General features: G+C 44.1%; 1 protein-coding gene across 1 annotated transcript; it reads right to left on the reverse strand.

The window, feature by feature from the left end:
• Window positions 1-649: 649 nt before the first annotated feature.
• Window positions 650-4,819, reverse strand: LOC310772425 (caspase recruitment domain-containing protein 18-like). The gene is made up of 2 exons (XM_083632235.1): window positions 4,683-4,819; window positions 650-1,136 (listed from the first exon to the last, which is right to left on the reverse strand). The coding sequence occupies exons 1-2, from the start codon at window positions 4,690-4,692 to the stop codon at window positions 793-795; spliced, it is 354 nt and encodes a 117-aa protein (XP_083488361.1). The 5' UTR covers window positions 4,693-4,819; the 3' UTR covers window positions 650-792.
• Between the last annotated feature and the right edge of the window lie 9,255 nt (window positions 4,820-14,074).

A 14,074-nucleotide genomic window follows, 5' to 3' on the forward strand; every position in this document is an offset into this window, starting at 1 on the left:
TCCGCTCTGTTGCGTAACCTAACCACACAGTCTCAGTACAGTAGGCTATGACACACTATTCAGCTGATGCAACTGAGAACAATAGCGGACTTTACACACTATACAGCAGTGATACTCAACTTCCCAGGCACTTATATGTTGTACTTAACTAACTTAACCCAACAAATGTATCCTAAGTATCCTGTGTGCACAAAGTTGACCTGTTTGGTTAATTTTCTTTTTGAGAGAGATATTTTATTGATTTGTTTGGGAAGAGGCTTTACTCTGAACATAATTTGAGAACTGAACTGAATTGAAGTGAAGAGCCTGGATTTCTAACTTTTGTTATTTATTGTTTTCATTATACAGGCACCTCCAATACACTGGATATTGTGTTAGAGAGGAGAAATGCCAATAAATTGGCTAAGGAGTGCTGCTTCACGACTGCAGGTGTTAAAAACAGGTGCTCATTGGATCCAAGGGAAATAAGTAGAAACAAAAATGGTTGACTTAATAGTAAATTCAACTTGGTGAAGAGTCGGAACCAAAAAACTACCAAGGCACACTGTTTGCAGAACACAATTGGATAAAGTGATGTCCAGGCGTGGATATAGTTTGAACATTTATTTCTCAGGTCAGCTGTGTTCTTTACAGACATTTATTTTCACTGCTTCTCTCCCTCCCTCCCTGGTTACTTGTAGAGAGTAAAAAAAACAAATTACCAAAAGGGGATGAGTATAGGGAGAGAGGGGAAGGGGATGGGGGGGGGGGGCACACTGCATGAGGAGCACAGGAATCTCTGTCCTTGTGTCACTAACGCAGATTTGTCAGAGACTCTCCATCTGTCTCCATCTGAGCTGCAGGTGGCTGTCCAGCGTCCATACCGTCCAGACTGTCCAGACCCAGCTCGGCGTGTAGTATGGGGTCGACCTCCTTCAGGTGCTTGATCAGGTGCCAGCTGGCATTATCTCCTTTCAGCCTCACTGTGTCTATGAGCCGGCGTGCCTTGTTTGCTTTGGCAGGATTTTCCTCAATTATTGCATCTTTCTCGAAATTAGTCAAGACTCGATCATGTAAAAGCATATCCAGGAGACGCTCGAGATTTTGCAGTGATATTCTTTCCACAAATGCTGGGCGAGCACTCAGAAGCCGTGAAGCTGAAAGAGAAAGAGAAGTGGGATACAAATTAGATTACTCTGATTACATCATACCAGATCATATGCACGACAGACCAAACCTAGCCTGTCAGCACAGAATAAAGCATTAAACAAATGTGACAAAACGTATTGTCTGACTCAATGTTTGAATGCGCACTAGGAATGGTATTATACCCCCCCCCCCCCCCGCCCATTATACATAATTTAATGACTTTACTGGACATTTAGGGCCCTATTCTCCCACAGGCCATCGGCGCTATTACGGGCCTTAACCGCAAAAAAACGTGCCTTGCGCCTGTTTCGGGAAAATAGCAATAGGCTTTAGGCTGCCAAATGCGCTTTAGGCCGAATGGGCGTGGCGGAGTCCCTGAATGCGCCGAAGTGGGCGTGTCAGCGCTAAATACCGGCGTACTGCTATCTTCCAGCCATCTTCCGACCTGGCCTACTTTTAGCGCTTTGCGCTTTTGAAAAGCAGGCCTAAAGCAGGATTCTGTGCACCGGGGACAGGAAAGTGAATGGAGAATACAATATATAGAAAAAAATACTTTAGAATACAATAGAATATAAGATTGCAACCCTTCTCAGGCTTTGGGTGAAGCTGTAATGCAGTTTCATAAATTTAGTTTAGGCTATCATAATAATCCCCATTTATGTGTAATATAGCTCTACGTTTTATTACCCCCCCCCCCCCCGAAATTAGCTAGGCTACTAATATTACTAATATTCCTAATTAATATGTATTATTATTTCATTCAGATAATTGACATTATAGGCATGTACCGTAAAATACCAATTAGAAGCCGACTTCCAAATTGCCGCGGGTCCCATATATAAGCGGGGTCTGGATACATATTTTGTACATAAAAGCAGGTCCCAATTTGACGCCCGGTTAGTTTTTTCAATGTTTTCTTTTTACCTTTGCGACATCCTGTTGAATGCATCTCCCAAACACAACGAAGAAGAAAAATCGGATGAAGAATACGAACAACGAGGAAACGGGAACAACGAGGAAAAAAAACACATGCACGAAACTTGCTGATCAAAATTCGTTTTCCCTCAACATCTGATGATTCTGAAAATTGTGTAGGCATTTCCTGAAGATTTTTATACACTAAAACCGACATCTCTGGTGTAATAATTATTTTGAGAAATGTGCCTATGGTATATTTCCCTGCCAGCGGGCATAGAAGTCCGCTTCTAATTGGTATTTCACCGCTCTTTCACATGTGCGCTACTGAAGAGGGTGCTCCGTGAGTGATGAACAGCGGAGGAGGCAGCGCATGCAACAAATAATCTGCTCACATGATGATCATGTTCTCTCACCTTCAGCGGAGAAAGTTTAGTGGTAAATACCGGTAGGTCACAGTTCAGCTCAAATTTTATTTGATTTCATGTACAGGCCAGAACTGGCATGCAATGTGCTCTGCTGCGCTGAGAGGGAGGCGCGGCTCTCCCCATAGACAAGCAATCGTGTGGGGTGCTGACTGTAGCCAACTCATTAAAATAAATGGTTTAAATAAACAATTTCATACTATTTACAATCTTTGCTGAGCAATATTTTTGTACAAAAATAATTAAAGCAGGTCCCAAACTGCCGCAGGTCCCATATTGACGCGGGGTCTGGCTACATATTTTGTCAATTAACGCTGGGCTAATAATTGGTATTTTACGGTATTTACATGCTTGCAGTATTTTAACTGCAGTTAGATTGGTTTGAGAAGCAATAATATGGAATAATAGCCTATATATGGAGATAGACAGACCGGATGAAGGGAGGGGGGGGCGGCGGAGCCCTTGGCTTTGTCTGGTTTTACCGGATTTGTCCAGGAATTGGAGCTTAAAAGGCAAGCGTGTGTCTCTTCCCTGCAATTCTCCAATGAGCGGACAATGCATAATTTTACGCTTAAAAGGCGTGGTTATAATGGTTGAGGCTGAGTTTAGCGCCGATACCAAGATATCAAGTGCGCCTTTCCACGCCCACTGCTTTGCGCTGCGGCTGGCGCTCGGCCTAGAAACTGCGCCGCTGCAACGATAGGGGCCTTAGTCTACATGGACATTTACATGGACATTATTGCACACAGACATTATCTTACCCCCCACCCAGTCACTATGTGACACTTTAAAGGCTTTTACTTTGCACTTTATAATTTACTTTAAATCATTTTAAACAGAAGATAAAGCAAGCAGAAAAAAATCTCAAATGATATTTTTTTCTGCTTGCTTCATCTTCTGTTATTACAAATTTCTCATTGAAATATGTTTATAGTCACTATTGCTATTAAAATTAATTCGTGTAATTTTGTAATCATAATTTTCACTACTATGCGCAAGTAAGCACAAAAGTAGGCTATTGAAAATATTTCAGCCCCTTCGGGGCTTGAACCCCTAATAGCGTTGACGGTCCCCAAGTGAAACCCGTGTTGGATCCTCCAGAGTGAATACCCAATCTAAAACTAATGTTGTCGTTGCAAGTTAAGTATAACAAGCTTAAACAAGCTTAGTGTAAGCTAAGTGTAACAAGCTTAAAGTAGGAACTATAACAACATCAAAACTGCGCACATAGGCCTAGCACGCCTGCTGTGCCTATAGAGATAGCCTGCGCATAGCCTAGAGCAGGGGCACTCAATTAAAATTCAAAGAGGTCCAGTTCGAGAAAATGTCCTTAAGCAAAGGTCCGGAACATTGTAACGTAGCTTGCATTATGATTCAGTGCCATTGAACTCAATGACTGAAGTAGCCTAATGGTACAATGTCTGTATACAACTGACTGTTAAATCAAGCCAACAAACCTCCAGCTCCACCTTTTCTCTTTAGAGAAGTGAGCTATCTATCTATCTATCTATCTATCTATCTATCTATCTATCTATCTATCTATCTATCTATCTATCTATCTATCTATCTATCTGTCTATCTATCTATCTATCCATCCATCCATCCATATATCAATCTATCCGTCTGCCCCCTCTGTCTGTGTCTGTCTGTCGAGCGTTCCCAATGCAAACTTCTCCGTCGGGCAAGTGAATGTGTGTGCGCGCTGGTGTGTGCTTGCTCATGTGTGGTGCTTCCATAGACAGGTCAGGATCGGATCGCACTTCAACCGAGACATACTGGTTTTGAACTGCCCGTAAGAACAATGAATGGACATGTAAGAGTCATTTGTTTTGACCACGCCATGTGAAATTACTTCTATCATCCCCTCCGTCTATGTGTCACTCTCACAGCAGCACTAGGAAACGACAGGGAGAAACGATTCGCTTATTTGATTGGCCGAGTAGCATCACGTGCGATGATTTACAGCGCATTCATTGGTCTGTGAGCTTCCTGGCAGATGAACCAGTATTACCGTAAAGATTAGAAAAGCATGTGCCGGTTAAAATAGAAAAGCTCTGTGAAAATGTAAGTTATCAATGATTTGTAGGTTATAGGGCTCGGTCCGGATAGGACGGCGTCTCGGTCCGGATGCGGACCGGAGTCCGGACTTTGAGGATCGCCGGCCTAGAGACTGTAAATCAATTAATCAAATCAAATTATTTAGACAGAACTTACCTGCTGCCATTGATCCTTATATCATTGAATTGTACAAGAATGGGATCGAAGTCTGGGCTCCTGCCTGTAGCCACTAGTTGTGACTACGTGGCACTCTGGAGATGGAAGCTTCTGGAATGAGCGTTCCCTTTTCCTGCAAGAACGACTTCTCGGGAAGTAACGTTTCTCGAAACGCGTCACTTTTGCTCCTCCTAGGAGCTGGGTGAACCCAGCCTTCAACGTGGCCTGTGACGTAAGTGCACGTTCACACCATACATACGCCAAAGCCACACAGTTTCATTTCAGCATCCTTGTTAACAGGCAAGTTCGTTCACACCAGTCGCACGGCGCACGCCACGCCACGCTGATGCCACGCCAAAGCCAAGTTTCGCCAAGTTTCAGCTTCTCTGTGAATCATGGAAACTCATGGAATGCCTTCCTCCTCTATCCCGAATAAGAGGAAAGCAGTCTCCCTTCTCTTCTCTCTCTCTCTCACACACACACACACACACACACACAAGCTTGGGGGGATTTCTGCATTTAATCAGTGTTCAGTTCCAGAGGTATTTCCACCACACGTTGGTAGTGTGCCGCTAATGGAGAACAGATGTGTGAACTTTTATTTATTTATTTATTTATTGACATAAGAAATGAAACATGAGATGTAACATGTAGCCTACAGCAGTGAAATGGGGTCACACAATTAAAAATGATGTGTAGGCTAAATGGAACTGAAGAGGGGGACCCTGAAAAGTGTGTGTGTGTGTGTGTGTGTGTGTGTGTGTGTGTGTGTGTGTGTGTGTGTGTGTGTGTGTGTGTGTGTGTGTGTGTGTGTGTGTGTGTGTGTGTGTGTGTGTGTGTGCGTGTGTGTGTGCGCGTGTGCGTGCGCATGCGTGTGTGTGTGTGTGTGAAGGTGCTTCCTGTTTGACCACGAAGGAGCTTCAGCAGAACCTGCAGACAGGAAAGACGGATCATTGAGCAAAGCCTGTCTAAATATGTGGTGAGATAACAACATGTCATCCTAACAAGACAAAGGATCTCTGGTGGAGGCTTTTACCCAAACCACCTCACTTAATACAGTTTCACTATGGGTAGACTCAGAGGCTATTTACACCTGGCGCTAACATGTGTTTTCTGTGATCAGATCGCAATCAGATTGTTTTATCACTTGAAAGTACAGGTGTAAACACCCCCAAAACGCATTGAAGAAGGATTGCAATCTGATCAGCCAAACCACCTCCGGAGGTGGTCAGGGATGCATTGTGTACACAATGAACACAAGTGTAAATGCAATGTGTCCTCTCAATCTGGATACAGCAACTGTATGCGGATTGAGAGGACACCCATTTCTGCCATCAGTTTGTAATCTGATGGCAGAAAACGCATGTTAACGCCAGGTGTAAATGGCTCCGCCTCTCAGTGGGAATGGAGCCCCAAACCCTGGCCCTTAAAGGGACAGTTCACCCCAAAAACTAAAAATACTTCTTCCTCTCTGCAGTGCTATTTTATCCATCTAGATACTTTTGGTTTGAGTTGCGCTAGTTTTGAGATATCGGCCGTAGAGATGTCTGCCTTCTCTCGATTACAATGGAACTGGATGGCACTCGGCTTGTGGTAAGCCTAATCAAAGTGTAAAAAAAAATACATTTGAAAAACCCAACAATGTATCTTTCCAGAAATCATGATCCGGTTAGCCTAGTCAAGATAATCCACATACTCAACATGTAGGAACTATTTTCCTTTGACCCAAATGCTACAACTGCTAGCTAGCTGCTAGCTGGCAGCTAGCAGCTAGAAGCTAGTGTGGCAGATTTAGGTCTTCCCTCCGTCCCGCTGCCCATTAATTGGCCCAGCTGTTAGGAGTCCTAATCAGCTGAGTGGGGCTCACACATATCAGGTGTGTCGGCTGCGCGGCCAACACACACTCATTCTCTACCTGGCATTCAGCACGGTGGCAGAGACTGGAGCGGCTATCACACGCCAGCCCAGTAGCCTATATTCTGTCCCGAAAATACACGGTAGGCACCAGCTATTATACCTCATGTACTCTCACGTTGGGGTTTACAGTCGCTCGTGCACACCATGAAACGCTCGGCGGCATGCCTCCTGTGAAAGCCTCTTTGACGCTGCATCTTGATAGGCTGTCTCGCTCTATTTCCGCGTCTGATTGGTCCATTTCAACCTTGCGCCCCCTGCCGCTGGAACCGCCCAGCGTTTCGCTGTCGCAGACTAGAGGCGGCTTGTCTCCGAGCGGCTTCACGCTCGCGGGGCGGGACTAGGGCGGGATCTTTCGTTAAGCTACCCAATGACAGCTCTTCCTACACATTTCGTCCCCCCACCCTCCTGTGTACCTCGACCTGAAAACGTTTCTACAGGCTACAGCTCCAAGCTGGAAGCTGGTTTCCACGCCCACAAAATGCTGCGATGAGGCGCAGGGCCGTAACCAGGGTCCCGAAATAGGGGAGGTCCAGCAAGGGGAGGCGGATTCGGTGGCGCCCGCAAGGGCGCCGCCGAAAAAAATTTGAGGGTTTTTTTCCCCCTTTTTTAGCCATATTTAGAGTAATATATCATTTTAAATCAACATTAGGATTACTGTTGTGATGTCATTATTCAGTATATTCTCTTTCATGTCACCACCTGCTCAGCTCTCCTGTCAACATAATTGTAACTAACAAACACAAACTGTTTTAGCCAAATTCATATCAAAATGACACCTACAAACACAGGTACACAACCCAAGCCGTACACAACACACAAAGTCATCATCGTTAATAAAAAAAACATACAGAGGGACATTTATTTATTCCTGATAGGAACGATTGAAAAATAAAATAAAATATATTATGTTGTTTTTAAATTTACACCACCTCTTTTTGTTACTTATTGGGTCATGAAACTGAAACCATGCATATAGCCACCTGCATACCTGACTTCGGGAGCTTGGCAATTGGCATCATGCATGATTAGCCAGTAGCATCCCAACGTGTCACACAGGTAACATTACTTAAGAGACAGACTAGACACTTACTTTCTTGGTTGTTGCTAAAAAATCTGTCAGTGTCACTCACTGTCTGTCGTTCACTCGCTCACTGTCTCGCAGCTCGCTCACCTTCAATTATCTCGCCAGGCAGACAAACAGTCATCACTCACCACCATGCTGCTGCTCTCTCGGAATCAAGTTACCGCGGACGCAGCGTCAGATGACTTCCTGCCTGACCTGCCTTTCGTTTCAAAATAAAAGCGATCCCGTGTTTTTCATGCTTTTCCATGCAGATTGTTTTATTAAAAAAAAAAAAACTTTTTTTTCTCCTCTGAAATATTAGGGGAGGTCCGGACCTCCCCGTCCTCATAGCTAGTTACGGCCATAATGAGGCGGAAAAGCGATTTTGCCATTGTAGATGTGCACGAGCCGTGACTTTGGTCCCCGCTTTACAGCGGCTTCTACAGTTGCCCCCGTCCAGCGCGGCAGGGCTGCTTGCTGTGAGAGGAAGTGGCCGTCAAGGCTTACCCCTAGAGCGGGGCGGGTGCCTGGTTTTCCTCAAACCCTGAAACCCGGTGAATTACCTTTGGCGAGCCTTGCGTGAGGCAGCTCGCTTTTGTCGGGTAACGGCCCGGCCACATCTACGCGTCGTTTGACGCGTGCTGACGCTGCTGCCCATCCACTTTGTATTGAACATGCTGCTCGACGCCTCGCAAAGCATGCTGGGATACCAGACGATGCGTAGCAGGCTTGTGAAGCGACAGTGGGCAACAGAGGGGGCGGGGTGGAGTTTGACAAAGTACAAAGCTAGCCAATTGAGCTCGTCCTAGGACCTACCCTACCCTTCCTGTCCTCTTCCACTTCCTCTCTACCACCAATTTTCAAAGAAGCAAAGTAAATCTAGCAGCAGCTAGCTTGGGAGCTAGCTTGGGAGCTAGCTGCTGCTTCCGGATTTCCACGCCCACCAAGCGTCGAGCGTCAATACTGCCAAGCGTCAGCCCGCGTCAAACGACGCGTAGATGTGGCCGGGCCGTGATGGCTCGTGCACATCTACAATGGCAAAATCGCTTTTCCGCCTCGTCGCAGCATTTTGTGGGCGTGGAAACCAGCTTCCAGCTTGGAGCTGTAGCCTGTAGAAACGTTTTCAGGTCGAGGTACACAGGAGGGTGGGTAACCTCGCGTCACCAGGCTCTTCTCGGCGAGAAAGAGCCTGGCTCCCGCCCACAATTGATTTTGTCACCCTACCTGGTTCCGGCCTAGAGCCCGCCCTAGACCGGATGGGCAGCGTTTCTAGCTAGTCAACTTTCACGTTAACTTGACAATTTGACCCAAGTATCAGAACGGCAAACAACAAAACAAAAGATGGACGTACCGAACGAAGTTTTTGAAGAAGTTCTTTTAGAAACATTGCGGATTCACAATCTCATATCTTTTAAGCCAATACAGAAGCTTTGAATCAGACAATTAATCGAGGCAAGAGACGTCAAGCTAACGGCAACAAAGACGTTTTTTGGCGCACTGCCTTCCGGTGTTCATTCTGGTTCCGTGGTTTACGCCCCATGACAAAAAGCGGGATGAAAGGTGCCCAGACTAGAGGGTGGGGGGACAAAATGTGTAGGAAGAGCTGTCATTGGGTAGCTTTAACGAAAGGTCCCGCCCTAGTCCCGCCCGGCGAGCGTGAAGCCGCTCGAAGACAAGCTGCCTCTAGTCTGCGACAGCGAAACGCTGGGCGGTTCCAGCGGCAGGGGGCGCGAGGTTGAAATGGACCAATCAGACGCGGAAATAGAGCAAGACAGCCTATCAAGATGCAGCGTCAAAGAGGCTTTCACAGGACCTATACCTGTATTTAATTGGCTTATATTTGGCCCATAGGTAGTATAACATTGCTGTGTTCTCAGAGATGGGCAGTATTTTAAATACATGTATTTGTTGTGTATTTTGTAATTTGTATTTGGCTGAACCGAGAAAAATAAGATGTAATTTGTATCAAGATACTTTCAGACCTTGTATTTTGTGTATTTTAAATACATAAAATACTTTTTTCTTTAATTTTATGTCATTTTATTCTCAAATTGACACATTCTTACCATTGACACAGGTTTAAACTGTGGAGAAAAAAAATGTGACATGTCACTTCTACTCTACCTCTGATTGGCTTACCCTCAGAACAAACTCAACCACAAATCAGAGGCAGAGTAGGGTGGGTCTTGAGTCAGACTTCACATCACTTCTTCGTCTAGTATGAAGCCTTGTATTGGTGGAAATTCCCCCAGAGATAAATTACTAATATACATTGATGATTAGATATTGCATGCACTGGCCTATCTGCAAATGAAATGGTTTACTGCATATTCAAACCAGTGTATCATATTAGAATGACACAACTAATTATCTTCTTAATTAAAATTGGCAAAGTGGGTGGCAGTGTGTGTGGCGGCAGTGTGGGTCATGATTGTGATGTCATCAGTGATGTCACTCGATCAATTGTGATGTCATCAGTAATGTCACTCGAGCAACTGATTGCCCAACTGTGATGTCACTCAGGCAGTTGTGATGTCATCAGTGATGTCACTCGAGCAACTCTGATGTAGTGTGAGCCGATGGCGCACATTTGCACGATGGCACCAAGGTGGGTAGGCGGTGTCTGTCTGTCAGTCATGATTTTGGGAGCTCGTGGAGCCGGCGATTTCCATAACGCAGCCATGGTGCATCATCTCCAGGGATACTGTTATGATGTCAGATATCTAACATGGTCAAAGTTCCAAAACTTGAGGTTAACATGTAGAAATGCTGCCTGTAAGTCAAAAGCCTTCACAGAAGGTGATTAACAACTGAAGTGAGGGGGAAATTAGCTGTGCTGAAAAACAGCTAAAACTGAAATGAAAGAACTGTAATGTGTTAGAGGGTACACAAAGGAGAATACTGTCACAGAGGACTAAGAGATGATTTACCATCTAAGCAAACCAGAAAATTTCACATTTGAGAAGCTGGAATCAGAGAATTAGGACATTTTCCTTACAGAAATGGCTCAAAATGATGAATAGATGATCAAAATAGGCAATTAATGTAATATTTGGCAAAGAATTGATGGATTGACTAATTGTTGCAGCTCTTTATCAGTTTTTATAAAATGTATTTTATGTATTTTCAAAATACAAAATACGTATTTGTATCTCAAATACATTTTTCAGACCAGTATTTTGTATTTGTATTGTGATACATTTTTTGAGCAAGTATTTGTAATTTGTATCAAAATACTTTATGATGTATTTTCGCCCATCTCTGTGTGATCTCTGTTCTGCTGTATAGTGGGTAAGCCACGGCTGTGGTTCCCACGTTCGGTCCCCCCTGCCCTGCGGGAAGTTGCATCGGCGTGGGCCATACATATCTCAGTGGCCACCGGTGTCTGTTGCAGGCCCGGTTCTACGGGGGTGCAAAAGCATGCATTGCACCCTTATTTTAATTGTCTGCATGCTCAGTTGAAAAGTTTTTTTTTTTTTTTTTTTTTTTTTTTTTTATAAATGCTACAGCTGCACACTTACTGTTTAAACTTGAATTATAGTTGTTGTTTTTCTTTGTTCTTTGATGTGATTTTATGGCTTTTTGGCACCTATATGTAACCTTTTAAGGTTGAGATAATTGTATTATCATTATATGGTCCAAATATTTCAGTAAAGCACATGAAACACTTGAAATATTCTTGCTTGGGTGGTATCATTCTACTTGAAATGATGGTCAAATGCATTATTTTTAGTAAAATAACATGTCAAATTTCGGCCGGGCATCTGCACCCCTTCCTATCTAGGATGCACCCCTAGTCATCTTGTTCTGGAACCGGCCCTGGTCTGCTGCTCTGTCTCCATATTGTATGCTGTGTACCAACTGATGCTCCAACCCAGCAACACCACAACTTATTAATTAAGGTGTGTGTGTGTGTGTGTGTGTGTGTGTGTGTGTGTGTGTGTGTGTGTGTGTGTGTGTGTGTCTGTGTGTGTGTGTGTGTGTGTGTGTGTGTGTGTGTGTGTGGAGCTGTGAGTATTTTATAGTCTGGTTCAGTCACCTATAGGCTAATACAGCACACCGCACGCACAATGTCTCCCTCTCTCCCCCCCTCTGTCTCTCCCCCCTCTCTCTCCCTCAGTCTCTCTCCCCTCGTGTGTGTCACTGATGACATCAGTGATGTCACAATGATGTCACAATGCCTATGTATGACATCACTGAACAATAGCCTCGTGTGTGAGTGTATTTGACATCACTGATGATGCCATCAGTGGTACAAGTACAAGTACAAGGTACAAGGTCAACTTTATTATCCCACAAGGGGAAACTCAGGCACTGGTCGTCATACACGTCTGTTGCAGTACATACCGTGTACACACTGTACACACCATATACACATACACATAGCCACACACATACACACGAACGCAATATCAAAAATATAAAACTATAACAATATCCTACATAGGTTTAAAAGTTACAAGTGCAAGTGCATAGTGCAAAGTGCATTCTGGGAGTGCGGTGAGCACATTAAAGGTGCAAAGACTTTTAGAGAATACACACAGCAGCATACAATATCCAATACAGTATATACAGTCCAAACAATATACACAGTTTGATCAATTATTTCTTGTTTAGCGCTCTGATTGCCGTTGGCACGAAAGATTTACTGTACCTGGTTGTTCTGATTTTTCTCTGCAGAATTCTGCCGTTTGACCTGCTGCTCCTGAGGAATTTCAGGTGGAGGGGGTCAAAACAGACAAACAGACAGACCCCTAGCTCCCTTTAATATAGCCTATCTTAACTAATGTAATAACTAATCTAAACATTTTTCACTGCCATTCACTGAGCCTCCCCTGAAACTGTTTGAAGCCCCCGCTGGGGAGGCCTGCCTCCCACTTTTGAAAACTCCTGGTCGAAACGATTCATCGATTATAAAAAATTGTTGGAGAAGAATTTTCTGTCAATTGACTAATTGAATAATCGACTAATGTTGCAGCTCAAAGGGCTACTGATGGATGTGATGGACATGTGTTTTCATCATACGTGCTTAGCTTGTATTTGAAATAGTACGGGTGGGGGGTAGCCTACAGAAATGATCAATATAACAATTATATAATACTGCTATTACCAAGTTGTTAATACACATATAGAGACCCCATAATCTGAAATATTGTGTTTTAAATTCTGACATTTGGTTGTGAAGGTCTGATGGCTTGGAGCCCAGTTTTGAATATTTGAGGTTCTGTGGTCAGTTTTGCACATTTAATTAGCTTCAAGCTTGTGCAAGTGTTCTCCACATGAATCCCTTTTAAACTAGTAATGAGTCATAACTAATGCATAGCCTACTACTTTTTAACACTAGGGTACATTAATTAAATGTGAATTAATGCTTAATAAGCATGGGTTAGTTCAGGGGTTCTCAAACTTTGTCATGTCAAGGAAGGACCCCTAAATTGACACAAATTAGACCACGGACACCCAGTTCATAAGGTTTGTCCCAGGGAACTAGCCTGGTAAACCAGCCGGTCATGTGAACTCACATTTCATTTAATCAGAAGGAGAATACTGGAGCACTCAGGTCGTCTTTAGATGGTTTATTTTAAGGTGTCACTTCTTCAGAGCCACTCTGAACGACCTGAGTGCTCCAGTATTCTCCTTCTGATGCTACTGTGGTTCCTCAACTGTTGAGCACCAGTCTCCGTCTTCCTAACTGTGGTTTAGCGCATGAACTTTCTCTAAATTTTCACATTTCATTTAGTTCTACTACCAGTTCTACCAGGTAGAACGAAATGAAATGTGAGTTTACATGACCTGCTGGTTTACCAGGCTACCAGGGAACCCCATATGATAATTTTTGCTTTTCAATGTTTTATTACAGAAAGTGTATGAAACCCATGACCAACATACCGTAGTCACATTCTGTCATTCTGCTACTTATGGATGGAATTATAGTGAAAATATTCCCCTTTTTCCTGGGGACACCCTGGAACATGGTCAAGAACCCCTGGGGGTCCCCGGACCCCACTTTGAGAACCACTGGGTTAGTTAATGCTTATTAACCCTATTACATAACCCTGCAACATTAGTGATTACTAGACACATTAGTTAGCCTAACTGTCAAATGGGTTAATTAATGCTTATTAATGTACCCTTATTGTAATGTATTAATTATTTTTCTTTTTGGATGCTATTAAAGGAGCCCAATGAGACTCACTAAGTTATATATATATACGGCAGGCACCATATTACAAGGTAGGGTACTTTTAATAGAGACTGGCCGCACTTGTTGCAGCACTAGTCCCGCGAGAGGGGAGCCGTGGTCCATGGATGATGACCCCGCTGCTCCCTCCCAGCAGCCAGCCCAGAGCCCAGCCCAGCCCAGCTGTCTGTCAGCCCCCTGCCCGCCCCTGCCCAGTCTGCCCTCGGTACC

Source organism: Poromitra crassiceps, assembly GCF_964638095.1.
Source record: "Poromitra crassiceps genome assembly, chromosome: 2".
In the NCBI taxonomy this organism is placed as follows: Eukaryota; Metazoa; Chordata; class Actinopteri; order Beryciformes; family Melamphaidae; genus Poromitra; species Poromitra crassiceps.